The 25,918-nt window shown below is 44.2% G+C and overlaps 1 protein-coding gene across 10 annotated transcripts in view; it reads right to left on the bottom strand.

Annotated features, from left to right (window-relative positions):
* The window catches only part of ATP8A2 (ATPase phospholipid transporting 8A2), a 325,405-nt gene that overhangs the window by 92,843 nt on the left and 206,644 nt on the right, over positions 1-25,918 (bottom strand). For 8 of the 10 annotated variants that reach the window (XM_083609007.1, XM_083609009.1, XM_083609014.1 and 5 more), the window contains 5 exons: positions 19,441-19,563; positions 16,479-16,557; positions 10,498-10,559; positions 9,652-9,708; positions 4,574-4,681 (listed from right to left, as the gene is read on the bottom strand). In XM_083609007.1, the coding sequence (XP_083465133.1) occupies positions 4,574-4,681; positions 9,652-9,708; positions 10,498-10,559; positions 16,479-16,557; positions 19,441-19,563 (429 nt within the window). The remainder of the gene's footprint in view (positions 1-4,573; positions 4,682-9,651; positions 9,709-10,497; positions 10,560-16,478; positions 16,558-19,440; positions 19,564-25,918) is intronic. The other 2 variants (XM_083609010.1, XM_083609013.1) reach the window with 1 other exon arrangement.

The following is a 25,918-nucleotide window of genomic DNA, read 5'->3' as shown; positions in this document are numbered from 1 at the left end:
ATCAGTAATAGATTTTGCAAGAACCGTCTTGAAAGTTGATGCGGCTTTTATACATCCCACCTCCTCCATCTAATTTTTATGAGCCTCCTTTCAGAGGACTTGGATTTTAAAACTCTGCTTCACTTGCTGTGTAAAGTCCTGGAAGCCAAATCCTGACATTTCAATGATGGAGTGGAATTCTTGAAAGGAATATGAACGCTCCAAGTGCTCTCTATGTTTGGACAGAATCCCTTTCTCCCCGATCGCTTCTTCATTCTTGATTAGACGATGAGCAGCCTTTTAACGTATCTGGTAATTGATTACCTATCTAGGAACACGGTGCTACAATACTGGGCTACATTAATGACCTCATTCAATCACACATAGTGTAATTCTTGTGGTTGGAATGAAAATAATATAAAATATTGCCTTAGCCCCAGTGAGGCTTTAATGCCATATCTCAAGACATCATTTGTTTCGGGAAATCCAATGAGTATTAAATTACATTTTTTAACTAGAAAAACATTTCGTTGAAATATTCACACAGAAACTCAATGCTATTAGCACTGTATTCTTTACTTTGGGACCTGGGTGTTGTGTTGGAGCAGATGTTTAACCACAATTGTGTCAGATTCCCCCCCCCCCCCAATGTAGCTGCAATAAAATTAGGGCTCAGCTCAAATTACTCACAGGTTTTCACAATTTTTTTCCAGGATTGTTGGGTAACGTCTCCCATATTTGGACAGTTTTTGAGGCTTCTGGATAAATGTTGGCACATTCATTTGTATTGTCCTGACTAGTTCTTCCCTGAACGGCCCTCAGGGACATCATCATTTAGTCAAAACTGATTGGATATGCAGGATTATGACTACATCCTGTTCATAACATGATATCTGGTTCTCCAAATGATCTACCTCCACTGTTAAGAGGCAGTATTGCTGGAAATCCTGTGGAGAGAGCACTATTGCACTTAGATCCTGTTTGTGGGCTTCCTACAGATCTGGTTGGCCACTGAGAGAATAAGATGCAGGACCTGATGAGCTTTGACTTGATCCGGCAAGGTTCTTCTTATGTTCTTATGATCCACCATCCAAGAAAGAAGAAGCAACATCCATGGGAAACAACGGTATTGAATCAATGAGGGAAAGGTAAACATCTTCACAATTAAAAATGGGGGTTCAATTATTCCTGCCCAGCAAAACAGCTATGATAACTTGAAATTAAAACTGTAGAATATTCAGCAAAGATCTAAATAAAAGCAGGATTCCATCAGCAAGCCCTCACTTTCCTCATCCCTGTATTAAAAGCTGACCTATTTGCAGCGGCATTATGAACCTACCGTTCTTGGGCTGCAAAATATGTTTCATAGTTCTGCTAATCAAATTTCAGCCTTATTTATGGAAATTTGAATTAGAACTGGTGATGCAAATAGCACAACGGAGCATAATGAAGATGCCATGGAATGCTGTCTAAGGAATTTGGTTTTGTCTCTGTTCGTCATAAGCAGGCTGGCAGACCCTTGTCCTGTCAGCTGTCACTCTCTCTCCTCACCCTTGAAAGCTGTCCACAGCAATCAAGCTGTCCATGGCAATCTCTTGCAGCCTCCCCTGTCTTATACCGCAACACAATGAAATATTTATTAGACCGCTACCAGATTTGATAGAGAATAGCTGCAGAGCTTCTCTTGTTTATTAGATGGAATTACAGGATAAGTAACCTTACAAAGGGACGTGGGTGGCGCTGTGGGTTAAACCACAGAGCTTAGGACTTGCTGATCAGAAGGTTGGCAGTTCGAATCCCTGCGACGGGGTGAGCTCCCGTTGCTCGGTCCCAGCTCCTGCCAACCTAGCAGTTCGAAAGCACGTCAAAGTGCAAGTAGATAAATAGGTACCGCTCCGGCGGGGAGGTAAACGGCATTTCCATGCGCTGCTCTGGTTCACCAGAAGCGGCTTAGTCATGCTGGCCACATGACCCGGAAGCTGTACGCCGGCTCCCTCGGCCAATAAAGCGAGATGAGCGCCGCAACCCCAGAGTCGGCCACAACTGGACCTAATGGTCAGGGGTCCCTTTACCTTTAACCTTACAAAACTGTCTAGAGTATTTTCTAATACACAGGAAAGGGTTTTATTAAAATGAATTTGCTTGGTTCACTAGAACTACTCTTCTCTCCGGATGGTACTGATACAGAACTACTCTTCTCCCCAGCATATTTGGACAGGAGGTGTAGGAAACAACCAGTTAGAGAACGTAAAAGAAAGCTGCCTAACACCAAGGCAGAACAGCTCAGGTCCATCCAGCTAGCTCTCCATGTTCTTCCCAGCTGTACCTGAAGATGATGAATGGCAGCTAAAGTTTCAGCAAGGATTCTCTGTAAGTCTTACCTGGAAATGTTGGAAACTGAACCTAGACCTTCTGCATACAAAGCACCTGCTCTCCCACTGTGCTACAGGAACCCACCAATCTGCTTGCCAGAGATGTCAAGGGGAGGGTTGCTGCCTCCATCTGCTAAGCTGTGCAACAACTGCACTAGCAGAAACCCACAGAGGAACAGATTGCAAAATCTACTGTGCAACAAAGTTACCAGCAACTTGCTTATGTGTTTTCTTGCTGTCAACATCCTGCTAGCACAAAACATTTCGCCAACTGGACAAGAATACCACCAAGTGAACAATATATATGTGCAATATATATATATTGCATTTCTTTACATTTGAATGTTGTCCTGGTCCCACGACACATTTTTCATTTGGGTTTTCTCCCTGTAGTACTTCACCTTTCATTTATTAAATACACACATACACACATATATCCCCAGAGTCTCCTATTTTTCACATTCCCATCAGACTCTTGAGAGGTTTTGACAGGCTCATTATTGCCCTCCACATCCCTTTCTCCAAAGGTTAAACTCATGGCACCGAAGGGGAGAATTTCACCACCTGGAACTCAATAGATGTCGAAGGAACAAATCCAAAGCTTCACTAACATTTGAAGGGTAAGTACTCCCTTTTGGATATGGTCACCCAGTAATTTATTTTACAGATATATTTCCGGCCCCTTAGACAAGTCAGAGAAAAAGAATACTGGAAAAACTGGGTACTTAATCAGAAATGATATGTAATGTGGCTTTAGTAAACATCTAGTTTGCAAATGGTATTCTGTAAAAGAAACCACAAAACAGAAAATCATATATGGAGAGGATTGGTGCCTTTTTTCAGGGGGTCCTCAAGGGTACGCAGTAACAGCACCTCTTTTTCTTTTGTTAAAACGTGTGGCACTTACTGTAACAACTTCATGGTGAGTACCTATTTTTCTAGGGGGGTGGGGAGCACTGGAAAGGATTAATGTATGGCCAAATCCTGATCACAGATGCATGCTCGTAGCTGGGAGAAATGCATGTGTCTGATGTTGAACATATCGCCCAGGATTCTACCCACCAGAACCGCAATATCCTGCCTAGGTGAAATGCATTTTCAAAGGAGGCCTCAAATGAAAAAGAGCAGTGATGGCACCCAGCTTTGCCTTTTTGTACTTCCATTACCATTTCTTTCAACAACATTTGTACTGCGGGTGCAACATTAGGGGTTTACACTAGGGGTGCAACATTTATCAATCAATTCAGATCATTGATTAAAAACTTGTCAAGCAACTAAATCAACACTCAGATTGATCAGGTAACACAACTAAAATAATAATAATAATAATAATAATAATAATAATAATAATACCAAGTACTTATTAAAAATTGCAGATAGTGGGCACCATCTTAGAAAAGTAGTTGCTCTTTCAGTAACATGGAGGAAGGAGTGACTCTTCTAAAATGTATTTTCTCCCTTCGAGACTACTGCTTCAGTCACAGTCAGACTAATGTGGGTATAATACATTAATCAGTCGATTAAAACTCATTTATTTGGACTAATATTTCTTTAACTAGCCACAGTCATAGTGATTACATCTGGTGCACTTTTGATTTGTACTGCATACCAATAGAACTAACTGGTGTTAAAGGACAACAATGGTGTCTGTGGTGATGTCAGCTACAATCCTGTGCATACTTTACTGGGAATAAGTCCCAGTGAATACCGTGGATTTACTTCTGAGTAGACATGTTTAGGATTGTGCAATCAAGCCCTTTCACCCAGGGTGGAGTCCCACTACATACCATGGATTTATTCCTGTGTATACGTGCATAGGATCATGATATTTTGCCTGTTCATCTAGGGTGGAAAAAAGTTCTTTACTTCTTTTAACTGATATCACCTTAACAAAACATTAATATTTTGGGTGGAGAAAAGTTACGGCCTATTTTGTTTTAGATCTCATGTAATTGATTGATTTTTTTTTTAAAGAAGTGCATAACTTTGCACATCAAGGGTATTTTTTTAAACAAAGTTCAAGTAACCTCAGAGTAGAGCAATCCTTTCGAAAGCAAAAACAAACCCACAACCCAACAGCTTACTTAAATGTGGATGATCTAATTGGGAGCTCTAAACTATCCACTTCTCAAAGTATATTTCCTCCTGAGAACACACACACACACACACACACACACACACACAAATGTGCTCCTTTGCCACTGTGGAACCCAAGGACTGACCTGCCCCAGCATGTCTGGTGCAATCGGAATGATGGGCCAGATGGTGGAGTAGACTCCAAAGAAGACCAGCCAGAGCAGCATGCTTCCCCAAACAGCCAAGTGACTGAACTGCAGGGAAAGAGAAACAAATCAAGACACACAGCACAGCCTCCTCCTGCCCCCACACTTGACTCTCAGGTATAATTTTACTTCCACCTAAGGCTTTTGTCAGTCTCACTCCGGGCTGTCTAACATGCTTTATTTTCAGCCAGCAGCAAGATTGATTAAACGGCTTGGAAGAATCCTGTGTTAAAAGCCTTTCTCTGTGAAATGCAGCACATTGCTTTCAAAGTTAGCTTATCCCAGGCATTTAAAAATGAAACAAAGCCCTAACCAACCCCGTTCCCCTGTCTCCAAGAATCTAGGGACAAGGTAGGAGGCAGCAGAGGTAGAATTCACCCAGCCTCTAGTGGGAGAGATGGCAGTAAGGTTCCCAAACATTTATGGGTCATTGCTTCCTTGGTTCCACAGCCTCATCCCCCAGTGCCTCCCATGAAAAGAATTATTCAGCATTACGCTTAGCACGACCCACCAAGGATAACACAATAAAATCCAAAACTGGGACCATTAATTGCACATTTATTCAAAACTTTACACAGCGGTACCTTGGTTTACGAATTTAATCTGTTCCGGAAGTCCGTTCTTAAACCAAAGCATTCTTAAACCAAGGCGTGCTTTCCTATAGCAGCGGGGGACTCAATTTACAAATGGAACACACTCAACAGGAAGTGAAACATGTTCTTATTCCAAGGCAAAGTTCACAAACCAAAACACCTACTTCCGGGTTTGCAGCGTTCTTAATCCAAGTTGTTTATAAACTAAGCTGTTCTTAAACCAAAGTACCACTGTAGTTTAATTAATGCAATGAGACTGATGAACTTGATCCAGTGATCCCAGCTTTTCAACGTCTGATAGAAATGTACACTTCCAGTGCCCTCTAGCCACCTCACTGACTCTTCGCAACCCTGCCCCAGGCAATCTCACACCCCTGGGTGGTACCGCTTGCTTTGTGAACCACTGGGTTAAGTGCACTGGCAGAGCCAGTCCAGTGTTCCCAGCTGTGTGTGTGTACCACACTGAACTTGCTGGTGCACTACTGCTCCTCCTCTAACCCCTGCCCCACAGCCGGTAAGGAGCAGTGTTAAGCTGACCATAGGTAAGGTGGGATATAGAAATGCAATTTAGAAATGTAAATGCAATAAATTTAAACTCAATCCAAACCAGTGTGCTTGGGAACATACCCAGAATTACACATGGATATCAGGGAAATATCTGTATTTTGAATATTTATAACACACACACACACACACGTCACTCTGGCTTTTGTGTTAATCTTTGGAAATACAGAAAGCATTTTTGACACCAAGTTTTCTTTCCCTTTTTTTGGTTCAAGTATGTCTATATTGTACTTTGGCTTTGGTGTTAATTTTTGGAATGGTAAAAAGCATTAAGCAGCAGAATGTTTGCTGTCTCTTCCCCTTAAAGTATGTTTGGAAGAATAATAGCAATACTCGTTTTCATGTTTTAAAAAAAGTATTTTGAAAACAAGCGTTCTTCATCGAATGGACCACATGGGACCCACATGAAGCTTTGTTTATTTTTAATGCCCTCGGACAGTTTCTGAGCTTTGAAAACAATTCCTTCCTGAAAACGGTCCCCAAAGTTTCTAACGATAGTAAACTAAATCAAAATCACCATCATGATTAAGGAGTAAAACTGCTAAAACATACAAAACCCCAATCACTACAACACAGTAAAAATTGACAATTAAGAAACCACACACATTTCTTTCAATTCTGGAAATTCCCGCAGTGCAATCCTATGTCTATTCAGTAGCAGAATCACAGAGTTGGGGGCAAAGGTGACCTCAAAGATCATCTTATCCAGACCCTCCCAATGCAGGAAATCCGCTATGAGTTGACTGAAGTTCAGACTGGCATCCCATTGGCTGGAACACCAACAGTGGGTGGAGCCAGAGATGATGACAGGCAGAGTCAACTGCTTCCTTTAAGCAAGCAGGGACCACCTCCTCTCGCAAGGAGGCATTAATCACATCCCTGGCCCAGCCAGCTGTCCCCTCCCTACTAGTTGTTATCAGCCCAGAGGGGCAAGAGTCCAGAGCACAAGTGGTCATTGCCCTGACCAACCTTGACCACACCCTCAAGCCTTACTAACTGAAACTCTTCCAATATAGCAGGACTTGACTGCTCTGGATGCTTCTCCATCCCCTGTCGTCTACACCTCCATCATTCAGCCCGGACACTGAGGTCCAGCGCCGAGGGTCTTCTGGCAGTTCCCTCACTGTGAGAAGCGAGGTTACAGGGAACCAGGCAGAGGGCCTTCTCAGTGGTGGCACCCGCCCTGTGGAATGCCCTCCCATCCAATGTCAAGGAAATAAACAACTATCTGACTTTTAGAAGACATCTGAAGGCAGCCCTGTTTAGGGAACTTTTTAATGTTTGATGTCTTATTGTATTTTTAATATTTTGTTAGAAGCAGCCCAGAGCGGCTGGGGAAACCCAGTCAGATAGGCAGGGGATAAATTATTATTATTATTATTCTCAATATTCATCTGCTGTAACGGTGGAGTCAACATCCTGTTGGATGCAAGCGATTTTATCCTCAGAATGCTTGACAAACAAGTCACAGCGAGCTACCGTCGCAGCAAGCTACCATAAAAAGCCACAAAAATGTTAAAAGCAGGCATCAGCTAACCATTGGGGATGGATGTAGTCTTAATTGCCTGCAAAGGCCTGGCAGAATAGAAAAGTTTTTTTAACAGGCATTTAAGAGTTGGCACAGAAGGGGCCTGTTGGGACAGGCAGGGACGGAAGGCAAGGAGACCCACAGAAGGTGGAGCTGAAGCCTTGGTCAATGACAGCCAGAGCCAACTAGCTGTAACTTTGTCCCCATCCTCCTTCTGGCTGAGTTCTGCAAGGGCAACACTGACACTGAGGAGGAGGAAGCGGACAGGTAGAGTCACATCCTGGGCTGGTTGTAAGCAGGAAGTGGAGGCTAAGGGCAGGGTGAGGTTGGTGAGGCAGTGCCCCATTTGTCCTAATGTATCAGCCTTTGCGGCCCAGTAGCTTTTCATAGACCACATGTAGTTGCATAATGCGCCGTGGCAAAGGGCGCTGTTTTGCTCCGGCATTATAGCAAACAGTTCTGAACTTCCGTGCATGTCGAAGAACATGCAAACAACTGGAGACCTTTCTTCTCTGCTGCATTGAGCAACGGCTACTGTGCGCTCCCCCCCGAATTTATTTATCCAAGCGTTTCATTTCCCTCTATCCTATCCTCTCATTCAGCAGCGAGAGTTTCTCACTCCTGAGACTAAACTGAATGTAACCAATCCACCCGATGATGGAGGTGAGGCTTAAGTCGATGGCACGCTCTCAATACTTCTCAAGTGCTGGGGAGGAAGTCTTTCCCAGAGTGAGTAAGCCACAGCTGAAACAATAAGGCTTGCCAGCAATGGTGTGTGAGAGACTGGGAAGTGGGCTTAGAAGAAAAGGCAACTTTTTTTAAAAAAAAAAAAGCATGAAGGAAGCACAGCTACATATCAAGTTTTTAAAAAAGAAAAGCAAAAACACCAAAGTGTTTTGTTGTTGTTGTTGTTTTAAAAAATGCTCCCCCAAATCCCCCCCCTCTGTGTGTGTGTGTGTTTCCAAATGCTTCACCAGAGCCTTTTTGGGTTGAGTCCTGATAGCAGAAGGTCAGTAACTGTTGTATTTTCAGTCATGGGGAGTGGAATTAGATAAGAGAAACATCATGCTATTCAGCATTTAGTAAGAATTAAAAAGGCACCATATACCTAAGTAATATGATTTGTACATAAATAAACTTTTGGAAAGCGTGGGCTTAGGCTGGTTAGGCTATATTTGAAAGCAATGCATGTATATGAAAGATATTTCATTTTCCTTGAGGTTCGCCCTCCATTGTGGAAAGGGCAGGGAGCAATGCAGTTGTGCCACATACTTGCTATGCCACATCTTTCCCCCAAATTCAATATGATAAATAACCCAGGAAAACACCTCACCTCCTGGTTTCATACTGCCAGCTCAAATTCCTCTTCCACTCATAAGCACATACACAAACACACCATTTACCACATTCTTATTTCCCTGTTATGGTATGCTAAAGGGAGTTAGGATGCTACTAATTTCCATAAGTGAGCCCAAGTTATGCACAAATCAACTGCCTCCCCCTTCTGTGTCATCAGAGCAGAAAACCTGGGAAGTTTGGCATTCACCTAGGCATGCACCAAGATATCCTTTTTTCCAGTGGGGATGTGCTAAAATAAATGTAATCTGTAGCGGTCAGTGTGATGTGGCAGAGTAGGGAAGTTGCACTCCTGACACGGGTATTGCTGCAGCTCACTGCACAGAGCTAGGGAAGGGCAATGAGCACGCCAAGGCTATATGGACACACTGGAGGAGCCCAATCTAACATTCCCACTTGTGTGTCTGCGCACCGCTGTCCTTGCAGTCGCCTTGCTCCCCCACCCTTGTTCAGGTAAGCTGCAGCGATGCCAGTGCTGCAAGATCTTACCCACTACACCAGAGGCCACAGTGCAGTAGTCTTTTGTAGACTGCATGTACTAGCATAATACACAGTGACAAATAGCACTGCATTGTGCCCCTGTAATAGGAAATCGTTCTGATATTTTGTGTGTGTCAAAGAGTATGCAAACAATTGGAAGGCTTCCTTCTCTGATGTGCTATATAAGTACAGTGGTACCTCAGGTTACGTACGCTTCAGGTTACAGACTCCGCTAACCCAGAAATAGTGCTTCAGGTTAAGAACTTTGCTTCAGGATGAGAACAGAAATCGTGTTCCGGCGGCACGGCGGCAGCAGGAGGCCCCATTAGCTAAAGTGGTGCTTCAGGTTAAGAACAGTTTCAGGTTAAGAACGGACCTCCGGAACGAATTAAGTACTTAACCCGAGGTACCACTGTATAATAGATGCCTTCCTTTTCTTTGCTCAGTAATATTAGGAATAAGGGGAGAGTGCTGGTTGAAACATTTCTAATACTTACTTTTGTCCATGCTGTGGTTTCTAAGCCAGCTTTCAGACAGACGGTCACCACAACATACTGCAGAGGTAGAGGGAGAGAGAAATGTTAGGAAAAACATTTAACCCCAGTATGCATTTCCCATTCACACTTGCTTCGCCCTCTCTGGCTTTTCAGAAAGAAAGCAATAGTTAAATCTAAGGAATGTCCACAAGCACATCACAGCTCAACAATGTAGGAACCAGGTGCCGTTTTACTTTTAAATGTTGCAGTGTGTTCAACGCATTTCAGGAGTACAGCAGGGAGGTTAAGGAAGCTGTTTACAAAATGGTGTAACCCATGTCCTGATGGGAATGCCTAGAGATCCTGGGTACAACTGGCATCTTGGGAAATGCTCAGCACCAGTTTAGCCAAGTGGACAAGGTCCAAGTCTGCACAAGATGGTAAGTCAAACAATCGGACTGTGCAAACACGCTGGCTCTGAGAGAGGAGCTCACATTTGATTCGCTCCTTCTGGGTCATTTTAGCTTAGAGCAGCATGGCAGCTAAGCCCAGGTTTGGCTTAGCATATCGTTTGAACCTGGGTATGTGGTTAAGGTTGATGCAACGTATTGTAAAACTGGGGAATTCACTCTCACAAGAAAGAGGTAGTGACGGCAACCAACTTGGATGGCTTCAAAAGAAGATTAGAAAAATTCATAGAAGAGAAGGCTATCAATGACTACCAGCCACAATGGCTATGTTCTGCCTCCACTGTCAGAGGTGGTATATACTGGGGAATACCAGTTCATGGGAAATGCTCAGCAACAGAAGTTCAGCCACACGAACAAAGACCATGTGCAGTTTTGTAGCTGGATTTTAGCAACTTACCGTATAAACTATATTTCCAACAAACAGATAGTCTACACTCTGGCCACTTGCAAATACCGCGTCTGGAAAAAAGAAGAAGATAACAAATATTAAATATTTCATTTGCCCAAGGAGATATTCTTGTTTTAAAAAAGGCTATTTAAGATTTTCAAACGGTTTGAACAAAATTAAGTAAAATGCAACCATGAGCAATTTTAAAAATATCATCTCAATTCACAGAATATCTTAAAATTAAAGAGCAGATTGGGTTAAGAAGAGAAAGAGAGCGGGCGAGCTAAAAAACAGATTAAAGGAAAGCTAAGGAAAAAACATTAGAAAGGTGTATGTAAACATGCCAGCTCACATTGAACTGGTGGCGCAGCATGAACAACATCATTCCTTTCTGCAAAGGTAGTGAAAGGTAACCAAGCGACTAGGAAACATTCAGCATGAGCCTGAACGCACTTTTAACAGCCTGATGTGTTTTTGAAACACGTCTCCTGGATTTCTCTTTGTAGGGAGGATAAATTTTGCATACTGGGTTTCTCAAAGCTCTTTCAAAAGCAGCACATTGGAAGCAAATAGTGTAATGACTGTCTTAGCCAATGCTGAAGCTATTAAATGTTCAAAAATAGCGTACACACACACACATCACCATCAGGAGTTGTTTGAGCAGAAGGGGGGATTCCTGCCAAGAAGGAATAATCAAAATATCTATAGGAGATGAAGAATTCCAGTTACCACATCATCTTCGTGCCACTGTGCTGCATACAGATGCAGTCCTGCTATATGTGCTTTTATTTTAGATTCCTTTGAAGTGAGGGAATATTTTTTACCCCAAAGGTTACCAAAAGAGAGAGGAGAAGCAGAAATCCTCCCTTTGGTGCATATAGCTGCTATCTTAAAAAGCTATTGGAGGGTGTTAATGGCGAAAAGGGACTGGGCATCTTATATTCCAACACCCTTTCTCCTGTCTGTAAGTACACAAAAAAAGGCGAATACGTGTTAATTTAACATATGGAGGTGCCAAACTTGGCAATACTTCAAGTAGCCAAGTTTATTCGTGCTTAGTTCCTGCTGAGGAAAAAAGAAGGGCTCCTATGAAAAAAGGAACACATGGCAGCTGTAGGAATTCTCAAATTAATCCAAAAAGGGCTGTAATTCAGAAGGATTACACAACCATCTCGCTTCAACATGGCAGCCAGCGACACACGTCTGCTTAGGTGAGGCTGATCTAAAGCAGAAACCTAGAGCCACAATCTGCAAGGTGATTGTTGCCTGAAAGAGGGAATTATGCCCTTGCTTGAATGAAATAATGACAACAACAAATTCATCATTAACTATCATTTTATCATAGTTATTATTACTGTTAATATGCTTTAAGTTTGCATTCTGCCTTTTGATCTAAAGGTTTTCAGTGTGGTGCATAGCAATTCATTAAAATTTATTAAAACACCCAAATCAATACAAGGGCTACAAACTTCAGACATAAACATCTCAAGAAATCCAGACAACTGAGCAGCAATCTGTCTCTTGTGCCAGCCAAAGCCATAAACCGGAGAAAATAAATGTGTTTTAATCTGCCACTTAAAAACAGATACTGTAGGGGACAACAATGATGACATGGTACTTCCAAGTCACCAGATGACAGACCCCAGCAACTTCATATAGATATTAAAAAGCATCAGGGATTGAATAGTAGCCTTTGGGGCACCACAGCAGAAAAGTGCTGGGGAGCAGAGAAGACGTTTCCCAATGTTACTCTTTGTTATTGGTCCTGCAGTTCAGAGTGGAACCACCCCAAAGGTGCCTCCAGCTCCCAACCCACTGAGCTGATCCAGGAGGGTACATCTGTCAATACTGAATACTGCTGAGAAATAAAGAAGAACCAACAAGGTTGCATTCCCCTTGTCCCTCTCTTGATAGCAGCAGTCAATGTGGGTGATCAAGGACATTTCCATGGCATATCTGGGCGGGGAGTGAGACTGAAATGAGTCTAGATAATCAGCTTCATCCAAACATGCTTGGAGCTGGCCACCAACATCTCAATCACCTTGCCCCCGAAAGTGACTCATAGAATCATAGAGTTGGAAGAGACCACAAGGGCCATCGAGTCCAACCCCCTGCCAAGCAGGAAACACCATCAGAGCACTCCTGACATATGGTTGTCAAGCCTCTGCTTAAAGACCTCCAAAGAAGGAGACTCCACCACACTCCTTGGCAGCAAATTCCACTGTCGAACAGCTCTTACTGTCAGGAAGTTCTTCCTAATGTTTAGGTGGAATCTTCTTTCTTGTAGTTTGGATCCATTGCTCCGTGTCCGCTTCTCTGGAGCAGCAGAAAACAACCTTTCTCCCTCCTCTATGTGACATCCTTTTATATATTTGAACATGGCTATCATATCACCCCTTAACCTCCTCTTCTCCAGGCTAAACATGCCCAGCTCCCTTAGCCGTTCCTCATAAGGCATCGTTTCCAGGCCTTTGACCATTTTGGTTGCCCTCCTCTGGACACGTTCCAGTTTGTCAGTGTCCTTCTTGAACTGTGGTGCCCAGAACTGGACACAGTACTCCAGGTGAGGTCTGACCAGAGCAGAATACAGTGGCACTATTGCTTCCCTTGATCTAGATGCTATACTCCTATTGATGCAGCCCAGAATTGCATTGGCTTTTTTAGCTGCCTCGTCACACTGTTGGCTCATGTCAAGTTTGTGGTCAACCAAGACTCCTAGATCCTTTTCACATGTACTGCTCTCAAGCCAGGTGTCACCCATCTTGTATTTGTGCCTCTCATTTTTTTTGCCCAAGTGCAATACTTTACATTTCTCCCTGTTAAAATTCATCTTGTTTGTTTTGGCCCAGTTCTCTAATCTGTCAAGGTCGTTTTGAAGTGTGATCCTGTCCTTTGGGGTGTTAGCCACCCCTCCCAGTTTGGTGTCATCTGCAAATTTGATCAGGATGCCCTTGAGTCCATCATCCAAGTCGTTGATAAAGATGTTGAATAAGACCGGGCCCAAGACAGAACCCTGTGGCACCCCACTAGTCACTCTTCTCCAGGATGAAGAGGAACCATTGATGAACACCCTTTGGGTTCGGTCAGTCAGCCAGTTACAAATCCACTGAGTGGTAGCATAGTCAAGACCGCATTTTACCAGCTTCTTTACAAGAATATCATGGGACTCACCATTGCCTCCTTCAGGATGGTTGTGAACACCCCTTCCCTGAGAATTAGCTACTTCATAGTCACAGCATCAGTCTCCATCAGCTACTTGGGTCTAGTGTTTTTAACTATTTATGTTCTAGGGCAGCAATGGAGAAACCTACTGCAGAGTGATGTATCCACCCATCCATTCATTAATTCAATACAGCTGGGGTGGGGAACCTGTGGCACTCCAGATATTGTTGGATTGCAGCTTTCGGCATCCCTAGTCAATGGCCATGGTGGCTGGGGCTGATGGGAGTCCAACAACATCTGTATGGCCAGAGGTTCCACATTTCTGCTCTAGAGTCGTTTCACACACAGACCAGGATCCAGAGAACTCTTAATGTGAATCCAAAACATGTAAAAACACACAGCAGGGCTCTATTTCTTTGGCACTCATATGTGTATCTCATCGCTGGAGATAGGCAAATCTGTCAAGGTTGGATTCTCTCTATTTCTCTTTACCAATCTTAAGTTCTCCATGTTTCCATATCAATTAGTGAACTACTTTTTTAAAAAGCCCTTCAGAGAATTCATTAGCATTTTGAAGTGAATTTATCCCAACATGCACATGCTTATAAGCAGTTTTGCCTAACACACACGTTTGCAACCCAATTTTCCTTAATTTATTGCATTTTTGTATGTTATTTTCACCAGTATGTGCATCTTTAGGGACACTTTATCCCACTATATGCATTTTTGTGCAGCTTATTTGGCTTGATAATTGCACCACAAAATTCAGAGAAGTGCAAATTTCAAAAAAGTGGCTGTGTTTTGGTTCTCCTTTGTTTCAGAAGGTGAGAATTGGGTTGGTTTGCCTTTAGGTGCCGAATGAATCAAATCCCCCCCACCCACCCAATCCCTGCTCATTACCAGCCTATCCTGATCAGGTATAATTGAAGAATGTTGCTCATGCAATCACATATGTAGTGTGTAAGTTTTTAAATGCCATGAAGAAATCTGGTTAAGTCCAAGTACATTTGGAGAATTTCAATGTCAGAGTTGCATCTATAAGTTGTATTTTGTAATATTATGACCTTGCACTTTTGGAATCCCAGGGCTCTACAAAAGAAGAAGAAGAAAAAGAAGAAGGAAAAAAAGAAGAAGAGGAAAAACTTCCTACAATTGTCAGGGATGGTCAGGATGTGCTGTGAACACTTATTTGTAAGGCTGCAGAAGCACTCCTTCATTGCACAAATGCACACTGCATCCTAAAGAGCTCAAGAGGTTAAAGGACATACCGGTGTAAATGATGTATTTCTTTTCATCTGAAGTTTTAAAAAGTGTTCCCTCAAACATAAAAAGGGATAAAAGATCTATATCCACCTCTCCCTGAATAGCAAAGCAGCCAGGGTTCTTCACTTGGTAATGTGTTGGTCTTTGAAATTATTTATTTATCGATTCCAATTTAAATCTCCAACACATCTCAAGACGGTATCCTAAAACCAGTAATATTCTAAATGGATCTAATAATTAAGTTCATTACTAACATGAAAGCTGACTCTCAATATGGAAAGGGGAAAAAACTGAAGTTTAGGAATATGGATAAATGCTTATATATACAGTGGTACCTTGGTTTGCATACGTCTTGGTTGGCATAAGTTTTGGATTACAAACAGGTCAAACCCGGAAGTGCGTGTTTTGGATTACAACCCATTTTGGGGGGGATTATGAACTAAAAAATTTTGGAGGCCCCACTGGCGAAAGCACACCTTGGGTGACAACCTGTTTTGGTTTACAAACGGACCTCCGGAACTGATTATAGTTGTAAACCAAGGTACGACTGTAATCATATAACTCTGGCTGCATTCAATTACATTGAGATAACTGGTCATTTTTATGGAGACTTATTCAAAAAAGTATATTTGAACTTCACAAAGATGAGCTTCTGTTAATTGACTAAAATGAAATCCCATGCCTTAAACTGCCATCACATGCAGACTTTCCTGGGAGAATGCCTCATTGATCTCAGTATGCCTTATTTTATATGCCTGTTGTCTTTGGAGTTTTCTTGGCAGGGATACTAGAGTGGCTTGCCGGTTCCTGCTCCAGTTGGATTACGTTTGGTCAAAACTCTCCACTATGACCTGTCCATCTTGGGTGGCCCTGCACGGCATAGCTCATAGCTTCTCTGAGTTATTCAAGCCCCTTCGCCACGGCAAGGCAGTGATCCATGAAGGGGATCACTCTTGAGAGTCCCATGGACTGCAAGAAGATCAAAGCTATCCATTCTTAAGGAAATCAGCCCTGAGTGCTCACTGGAAGGACAGATCCTGAAGCTGAGGCTCCACTACTTTGGCCACCTCATGAGAAGAGAAGACTCCCTCGAAAAGACCCTGATGTTGGGAAAGATGGAGGGCACAAGGAGAAGGAGATGACAGAGGACGATTCCTCCTATCGACATTCCTCCTATTGACAGCCATTCACTCAAGAAATTGGAATAACATGCAGAAAGCCAGCACAAAGTGGAGTCTTCATAGGATCGGCCTACTACATATACAGCCCTTGTAATAATCACATTAAAAGAGCAAAAGGTTGTGTGAATCAATATTAAATAAATGCAGCTGCATGTAAAGACCCCCTGAATCATACACTTACAATCTCTGGGGGTTGGGAAGTGCTATCTACCGAAGGCTGCAAGAAAACAGGGTAGATCTGGAAGGTCACTGTTGATAAATGTCCGAGCTTAGAGGCTGGTGGTCTGTCTGCCATGATTAATTTCCTAACAACCTGTTGTGAACCGCAATCACATTGGAGCTGGGCCAGAAAGGCTGACATTCAGGAAAGAATGAAGCACTTACCATGTTCCAGGGCTTTTAATGGAAACCAAAAGAGAATGATGGAGTGGATCAAAGCATTGATGCAGTGACCCCAGAACACCTAAGGAAACAAAACAAGAAAGTCAGGGGGGCTGACCAAACTCTCAAAGGCTGTTTATCTCCCTATCAAATGATTCATTACACACACAATAAACATTAAATTTTATTTTAAAGGCTTTTTTTAAAAAAGCAATACCACTAAAGCTAGTATTAAAATTCAAAAATCGTCAATCCAAATGGAGGTCCCATCTGCTATACAGTGGTACCTCGGTTTTTGAACGTAATCTGTTCCGGAAGACCATTAAAAAAACGAGGCACAAAGGGCAGTCTGCAAATTCGATAGAGAAAATTGGAAAAAAACTCAGGGGAAGCCGTCCGACTTCCAAAGCGCGTTCAAAAACGGAAACATTTACTTTCTGGTTTTCGGCGTTCGAAAACCAAAACGTTCGACTTCCAAGACATTTGAAAACCGAGGTACCACCGTACATTTAAAGCATCACTATGCTACTTTAAGCAATCATGGCTTCCCCCAAAGAATATTGGGAAGTGCTGCTTGTTAAGGGTATTAAGGGTTGTTAGGAAGCCCCTATTCCCCCCACAATTCCCAGAGTTCCCTGGGAAGAGGGGTTGTCAAATTATTTGTCTTTTAATGTTTTTTTTTACTGCATGGAGACCCAGAGACCGCAGTCCATAACAGAACAGAGAAATGGGATATAGATGTAAGAAAACAAATAAACAGTCATTTCTGAAGTTATATTTCTTGGCAGAGGGGAAACATCATTGCAGGTATGTTTTCTCTCTTTCTTTCTATTATCCTTTCCCCACTTTAATATAGTAATGTGTTTGTATGTTACATTGGATTCTTGTTTTCTGCTGGTTTTTCCATATGGGAAGACCAAGGGAGTTATAAGTCTAAAAACTCAGGGCCAAAACTAGACCTTGACGTTTTTATGCACAAATGCAGTCTGTGTTCATGTTTCTATTATGCAAGTAGAAATTGTGGGAAAGCCCAAGCAGCCTCAGGACTGGGCAATGAGAGGAAGGCGTGCTTAACTCTTTCTCACCCTGCCAGTCCTGTCAAAAAATGCCTCTCTGAAGCTGCTATTTGCATTTCAAGGGAAGCTCCCATTGTCTTCAGTGGAGGCTTCCCATGAAATGCAGAAAGGGATAGAGTCAAATCTCTTCTCCCCACCTCCTGTGGTCTGAGGCTGCTTTAATTGCATTAAATTCACATCATGTCAAGTTGGAGCCTCATCATTTTGGGGTGGGGGTGTTAATGAGACTCCCCAAATTTGATTGGTTAAAAAATATATTGGGGTTATAAAACCATTTTCCAATTTCTTAAGTATCTCCCCACATCAGACTGTTGGGTATGCTACTACACAATGCAACTATTTTTATGAAACTATATACAACTATGTTGAATGCTTCAAGTTAACCATGCAACCAGTTCAGACATTTAGCAGAATATGAAAGTAAAATGCTGCCTTTACTCTTTTTTTCCACCAAACAACCATGAAGAAAATTAAGTTAACAGGAGCAAAAGACACACCAATCCTTCTTCATAAAACCCCAACATCCCAATCCTAAGTTTGTTTTCTTGAGAGATGGACATTTGGTGCTTCACATTCATCCCTTGAAATCTTAAGACTTCTCTGATGAGCACCACCTCAGAACTTTTCTTTGTTTGAACCATACACATTTTGTTTAAAAAATAAAGCTTTGAGTGTCAAAGCTATGTTAGTATGAATAGGTTAATAAAACAAGAGGGCTGAGAGAAGAGGAAATTCTCTAAAATATGAAAAGAAAATACATCAGTGTAATTTTACCTGCATATCTCCCTGAAACATCTTTTTAAAACCTCAACTTGACAGGAACAATAAAGTCATCTCAATATTTTCACAGAATCTCTTGAGGGGTGGAAGCCTTAAGGAAAGGCCGGCAGGTAAAAGAGTGGGAACATTTCATTACAAAACACGAAAATTGGTTATACAACATGTGCAGGTCCATAGAAGATGCCACAGAGAGGGCAAATTGTGGAGCTGATTCATTAACATGCAGGTCTAGGAGGTTCTCTGTAACCTATGTGAGTTCTATGGTGAACATTCTAGTTTGGAACTCTACGCATAACTTTTTGAACTCATTGCAGATGTGGCTTTAAATCAGTCCACGTTGGTTTCTACCCATGCTACCAAAGGACTTAGCTGGATGCATGTCAATTCAACACACTGAACACAGCAGGAGATCAGCTTCCAGCACACCATCGGAACTGGGCGCCAAAATACAAACCATGAGCTCAGCACATAGTGTGGCTGCCATGGTCTCAAAGGGTAACGTGAGCCAGCTCTTGTAAGTCAACATTCATGGCTTAAATTAAGCCAGGGTTTACAATGGCTTAGCTTTTGAACTTGTTACTAATGCTTAAGTTGTCCTGAAAGTCATGAAGTAATAGTTAAGGGAGGGAAGACTTTAAGTATACATGGGTACACTACCTTTCCTTAACCTCTGAGTGAAATGCAAGCAGCCCTCAGAGATTTGAGACTTGGCATGGCTCATTGGAGGAAACATGCACTTTAACTTGGGATCTCTGGGTTCATTGGCTTCTTCAGCACAAGGCTCCCTTAGGACCAGCTCATATGTGATACTGAAGACTACAGGTACTGAAGCCTGCAGTGGCTTCCACATACAACACCCACTTACAGGATGATACAACCACCAGCATTCCTGACCATTGGCTGTGCTGACAAGGAATGATGGGAGCTGTAGTTCACAAAATATAGAGAGCACCATGTTGGCTATTTCTGCTGTTGACCATTAAGAATTAACCATTTCCAGCTGCATAAAACTGGGATGCCACAGTACAAATTGAAAACTCAGTTTTAAACTAAAGTGCACCCCAAATGTTTTCTCCCTCTCCTCCCCAAAGCAAAACATTGCCTCTTACCCTGCTATTGAACCCATCAGCATTTTGAGTAATTTTGTAGAGCTGGGGAAACCGAAGCATGTTGTCTTGAGTGCACGATCGCTCAAAGATTCCCAAGGTGAAGGGAGGCAATGCCGTGAAAATCTAGAGAAAACAAAGGAAGTAATTAAAAACAACAAACCATTAACTTTATAAACAAGCCGCAGAGCATGCTTCATACCTGGGAGAAAATCCTGACACTGTTAAAAACAATAGCAGCAGTTCTGCTAAATCGCCAGTGCTGAATCTGAACTGTACAGTTCAAAGCACAAGAGCTTTCACCACTGGAATTCTGGGAACAGCAAAGCGAAAGGCTGCCAGTGATCCAGTGAGGGAGCTCCATGGGTGCAGGTTGGGTTTCCTTGTTGCTGATGACAGAAAGGGTCAAATAACACATGGGTTGAGGATTAGGAATGGGCAAATGTGGACAACTGAAAAACTGAAATTGATAACTTAGTTCTGTACATTTCCACACCAGTTTGCAATTTTTATTTTTAAATGTCCTCATATAAATTCATCAGCATTAGGGTGCAAATTTCTCCCAATATGCAGGTTTTTGTATGCAGTTTTGCCTAATACAATTTTTGCAAAGCAATTTTCCATAATGCATTTTTTTCTATGTTGCTTTCACTAATATTTATATGCACACTTTACTCCTAGCACATGCACTTTTGTACACATAATGGCTGGAGCATGGCACAACAAAATTGAGGAAAAAATGTGAGTTTCAAAGGATGGCTGTGTTTCAGTTTGCATATTAGAAAGTGCAAATTAGGTTCACTTTTAAATGAGGAGTGAATCAGATTTCTCCACCATTCCTATTTAAGAGACACATGGGCCTGCAATTGTAGTAAGCAATGGGAATCCAAAATAAGTCTGATGCCTTGGATAATGGCCAAAAGGAGAGCAGACAACCATTATCACATATTTTAGAATATGTGAAGCAAATGAGGATTGATGACCTCAGCCTCATTCATATAAAGTCAAATGACCTATTTTTATTTCTTGCAAATTTATCATTTAATTCCAAAGGATTTATATCCTTCCTTTCAACAAGTATTTCCAAGGCAGCTAGCAAATGTTTTAAGTAAATGCATGTTTAACAGCCAAAGGAGCCTGTGGATCACATGGAGTCTAAATCAATCTTCAGCTGTTCTTCAGGAAAGAATCCAGGAAGGAAAGAGGCAAAGATAACATGAAGTGCCTGTGGAGTTTGGAACTGACAGGGTCAGTACCCCGGTGTGTCCTGTGTCTGAGAAGAAAAGGAGGGGGAGCAGAAGGAGGGGCTTGTCGCAGAGAAGTGACGCACAAAGTCTTTCTGTTTCCTCACTCAGTTTCACTTCTCGGTGAGCAGCAAAAGCTGCGTGTGTGCTCCTGGAGCACGGAAGAGAATGTCTGAAGTTTCGGACGGTTTTATTGCTTTGTAAATAAACGCTTCTAGAGATAAGAACTGAGCTGTCTTTGGACTTGATTTATCCCTCATCTCACACGGACGGGACCGCTGCAGCTCTGCTCCCCTGCCGCGTCAACTTCCAGCAGAGCGACGCAGGGAAGTGTGACTGGACGCAGGGGTTTGATTTATGCAAGAGGTTATGGACGTGTCGTGTTTCCTGACAAGTGTGAGAAGGGAGGAAATTACCAGCGTCGGTTTGCTGTAAATCTCCTGCCAGGAAAGGGCAGAAGGGAGATGCCGGAGAGAGGAGCCAAGAGCCAGAAGGAACGGCTGCTTCAAAGGTCCGGCTTGCTGGCAAACTTGTGAGTACGCTGAAGCCCCGGGGGGAGGAAGAATGGCTGCTGCACAGGCACAGCAGAGCCAAGAGAGCTACCCCGGTGAGAGGCTGAATGGGGCCAACTGGGAGGCCTGGTCAAGAAGAGCAAGGGGGTGGTTTGTGGCCACAGGGCTCTGGAGTATAGCCCAGAAGGAGCCAGCCCCACCCATGCAAGCTACTGCTCTGCTGAGTGAGAGAGAGCAGAGAGAGCTTTGCTTCTTGAAAGCAAGCGTGGACGCTTTGCTGTTGCCCCACCTGGAGGGTGTTAAATCGGCTCAGGCCGCGTGGCAGGTGCTGAGGAGCCTGTGCGAAGGCTCAGCAGGAGCCAAGGGCCGTGAGGAAGCCGAGGGCCAAGGGAACAAGCCCCAGGCCGGAGTGGGAGCCACATCAGAGGGGGCTAGAAGATGCCCAGAGAGAGCACCAAGCCCAGAGGGGGCTGTTCCGGGAAGCTGTTTCTCTGCTTCGACACCTCTGTGTGCTGGAGAGCAGCTGAGAGCTGGGAAAGAGCCCGCAGGCTGCACCCCAAGAAGGAGTGGGGGGGCAGCAGCCAGGAGTGGCGAGGACTGTGTAAGAGCTTTTGTTTCCAAAAGCTGCTATCGGTGTGGAAGCAATACACATCTGGTCCGCAATTGTCCGCTAGAGGCGCAGGGTGGCAGCAAGGAGGCTGGCCGGCGTGGAATGTCAACAAAGCAGGTTCCCAGGGCAGGTTCCCAGCAGCGACGTGGGAAAGCTGCAGGCGGGGAGAAAAACAAAGACAAGGCGTCTTATCACCACCTCACAGCTGCGCTAGCGTCTCTGAGAAAAGACAAGAGCCTTAGCCCGGGAGAGGCTGTCGTCATGGCAACCGATGGGAGTGCTAGCAACGCCTTGGCAGCTGTGGAAAACAACCAGAGACACTCTTTATCTCTCGTCATCGATTCAGGCGCGTCGCATTGTTTAGTGACATCGTCTGGGCATTTGAGGAACTGCAAGACAGTTAAAACTGGACGTTATGTTACTTTGGCTGATGGGTCTCAAAGACCATTGACTGAAACTGGTCTTCTTTATTGCTCTTTCATAGACCATTGGATAGAAGCTTTTGTGGTACCAGAGCTTGCCCACTCTCTTCTAAGTGTGCCAGCCCTTATGGCTGCTGGGTTTGATGTTTTGTTTTCTAACAATGTGTGTTCCTTTTTCAGGAATGGGAAGAAGATCCACAGTGTCCAGAGAAGAGGCACGCTCTTTCTGATCGAGATGCCCATTGAAGATGGGGCTGGTGGGAAAATGGGGCTGGTGGAAAATGGGGCTAGTGGAGAGTCCATTGAAGATGCCCAAGGGCAGTGTGCCAATGTCCCACCACACCATGATTGCTTACACCTATGGCATCGCAGGTTTGGACATGCAGGGTGGTCATATGTGAAGAAGGCCACAGACAACACCATTGGGTGCAGGTTCAAGGCATGTGACAAATACCTAGATTGTCAAGCCTGTAAGCAATCGAAGGTTGTAACATGCTCATATCCCAGGTCTGAGAGGAAAACCAGTAAACCCTTTGAACTTGTTCATTCAGATTTGTCGGGACCCATGCCGACACCTTCGTTAGCTGGTTCTAAGTGGGTTTTGGTTCTGGTTGATGATTTTACAAAACATGCGTGGCTGTTTGCACTGAAACAGAAGTCAGAGGCAGCTGCACTGATCAGGGATTGGATCACAGCGGTAGAACTACGGTTCTCTACCAAAGTAGTGTCCTTTCAATCCGATCGTGGGGGGGAGTTTACAGGTTCTGCGCTGCAATCGTTCTTCAGGCAGAAGGGTATCAGTCATCCACTGACGGCCCCCCACTCTCCGCAACAAAATGGGGTTGCAGAGAGGAAGTTTCGCACGCTGCAGGAGTCAGCGAATGCTATGCTGGCAGACTCAGGTCTGCCACAGCGCTTTTGGGCCGAAAGTTTCCGAACGGCTTGTTTCCTGCAGAACAGAGTGTTCAATTCCAGTGTAGGGGACACACCGTACTTTCTGCTTCATCGGAAAAAGCCGAAGGTCCATTTTCTGCGCACTTTTGGATCTACAGCTTGGGTTCTGATTCCAAAGGCCATGCGCAGAAAAGGTGAGCCAAGATCCAGGAAGATGATCTTTGTGGGCTATGAGCCGGGTTCAAAAGCGTGGCGCTTCGCATACCCTGCTGGCAACCAGTCCAGGCTGCTTATTAGCGGCAGTGCTGAGTTTTGCGAGCAGAGTGGGTGGAAGCGGCTTCACGGAAATCCGGAAATCCTGGTAGAATCAGATGAGGAAGAGGAAGAGGGTGAAGCTGAACCTGTTGCTGATGAGCACAGTCCACAGCCACAGAGTCCAGAGCAGGGATCTCCAAGGGAGAGGCTCCGTATCTCTCCAAAAGGGAGTCCCAGGACCCCTCCACAGGTCTCTGTCAAGTCTGAGCCAAGGAGGGAACCATCCTCGCCAGCAGAACCAGCTGTTCGCCCTAAATGGCGCAGCAGGTCAGAGGGGGATGATTCTGACATAGAAGAAAGGAGGGTTGATCCAGGTGAATCAGGCGCAGTTCCAGAATTCACGCTGAGGAGGTCAGCAAGATCAACCAAAGGGAAGCCACCTGAAAGGTATGAAGCCACAAGTGTCTGGGTTGGTGTGGCTAGGTGTGAACCTGAATCCTTTGAGGATGTTCAGAAGTTGCCTCGGGAAGAAGCCAGCAAATGGCATGAGGCGATGCAAAAGGAGATGAACTCAATGGAGTCTCTAGGAGTGTTCTCACTCACACAGCTGCCGGCTAACCAGCAAGCTGTTGGCTGCAGATGGGTTTACCGTCTTAAACCCACAGAAGCAGGAGAGCCACAGTACAAAGCGAGATTAGTGGCGCGTGGATTTACGCAGAAACGCGGGGTCCACTTCACAGAGGCCTATTCGCCAACCTCAAGGGCGGAGACTTTGAGAATGCTGTTGGCAGTAGCAGCTCAGAGAGGTTGGAAGGTGAACCATTTTGATGTAGATGTCGCCTACCTGAACTCAGATCTCCAGGAGGAGTTGTACATGCGTCCTCCTCCAGGGTTCGAAGTCAGTGAACCAGGCGTTGTGTGGCGGTTGCACAAATCCATCTATGGGTTACGCCAATCTGCCAGGAATTGGAATATGTGTCTACATGAAGCTTTAGAAAAGCTAGGTTTTAAGAGATCTCTTGCAGACAGTTGTCTTTACATTAGAGATTCAGGCTTGCAACAGCAAGTGGCACAGGTGTTTGTTGATGACATCTTGTTGATGACAAGGACAAGTGAACAGGTGGAGAAGTTTGCTAAGGAGCTTGGTAAGCGGTTCAAGCTGAAGCAACTTGGAGATGTCAAGTCCTACCTAGGCGTAGAGATCGCAAGAGCAAGTGATGGAAGCTTTTTGCTTCGCCAGAAAGGTAAGATTGAGCAGTTGCTTGAGAAGTTCAGGATGTCTGATTGTGCAGGTGCCAGATCACCCATGGAGACAGGGTACGTGAAGGAGTGTCAGCAAGTAGAACGCGTGGTGTTCGAAAACACTGAACTCTTTCAGTCAGCTCTGGGTAGTTTGTTGTATCTGTCACAGTGGAGCAGACCAGACATAGCGTTTGCTGTCAATCTGCTCAGTAGAGAGGCTTCAAGTCCTAGTGTGCAGGCCTGGAATGGTGTTAAGCGGGTGCTACGTTACCTGCAAGATACCAAAGACTTTTGCCTCAAGATGTCAGCTGAGGGTGATGTCAAGCTGACCGCCTGGGTGGATTCGGATTGGGCTAACCTTGAGGACCGCAAGTCAGTGTCAGGCCTAGTGGTGAAGTTTGGGGACTCAGTGATTGGGTGGAGGTCCCGGAAGCAAAGTCTCATAGCGCTTTCATCTACTGAAGCTGAGTTCAGTGCGCTATCAGAGGTTTGCAGAGAACTGGAGTTCTATGTGTGTTTGGTCGAGGAAATCTGTGAGGAGGATTGTCAGCCTGTTGTGGTGCATGAAGACAATCAACCGTGCCTTAAATTAGCTGAAACAGGGCAATTCAAAGCGAGGACCAAACATTTAGATATACGCTTCCGAAATGTGTGTCAGAGCGTTCATGAGGGGCTAGTCGCTCTGAAATACTGTCCCTCAACAAAGAACCTCGCTGATGGTTTCACAAAACCATTAACCTTCCAGAAGCACGAGGAGTTCTGTGAGGGTCTGTGTATGGGGAAAGCACTGATGGCTACTATCTCCAGACGCAGGACAAGAGGGGGTGTGGAGTTTGGAACTGACAGGGTCAGTACCCCGGTGTGTCCTGTGTCTGAGAAGAAAAGGAGGGGGAGCAGAAGGAGGGGCTTGTCGCAGAGAAGTGACGCACAAAGTCTTTCTGTTTCCTCACTCAGTTTCACTTCTCGGTGAGCAGCAAAAGCTGCGTGTGTGCTCCTGGAGCACGGAAGAGAATGTCTGAAGTTTCGGACGGTTTTATTGCTTTGTAAATAAACGCTTCTAGAGATAAGAACTGAGCTGTCTTTGGACTTGATTTATCCCTCATCTCACACGGACGGGACCGCTGCAGCTCTGCTCCCCTGCCGCGTCAACTTCCAGCAGAGCGACGCAGGGAAGTGTGACTGGACGCAGGGGTTTGATTTATGCAAGAGTGCCTGCTCCTGCTGGTCTATCTCTTCCTCCATTCCAGAGGCATCTACCACTAGGTATCCTGTGGGAAAGGGTCCTGGTGAGTTTCTGTTTTG

This window comes from Podarcis filfolensis, assembly GCF_964270895.1.
Source record: "Podarcis filfolensis genome assembly, chromosome: 4".
Classification (NCBI taxonomy): domain Eukaryota; kingdom Metazoa; phylum Chordata; class Lepidosauria; order Squamata; family Lacertidae; genus Podarcis; species Podarcis filfolensis.
The sequence above is the reverse complement of the archived record's forward strand: the minus strand, read 5'-3'. Positions and strand labels throughout refer to the sequence as shown.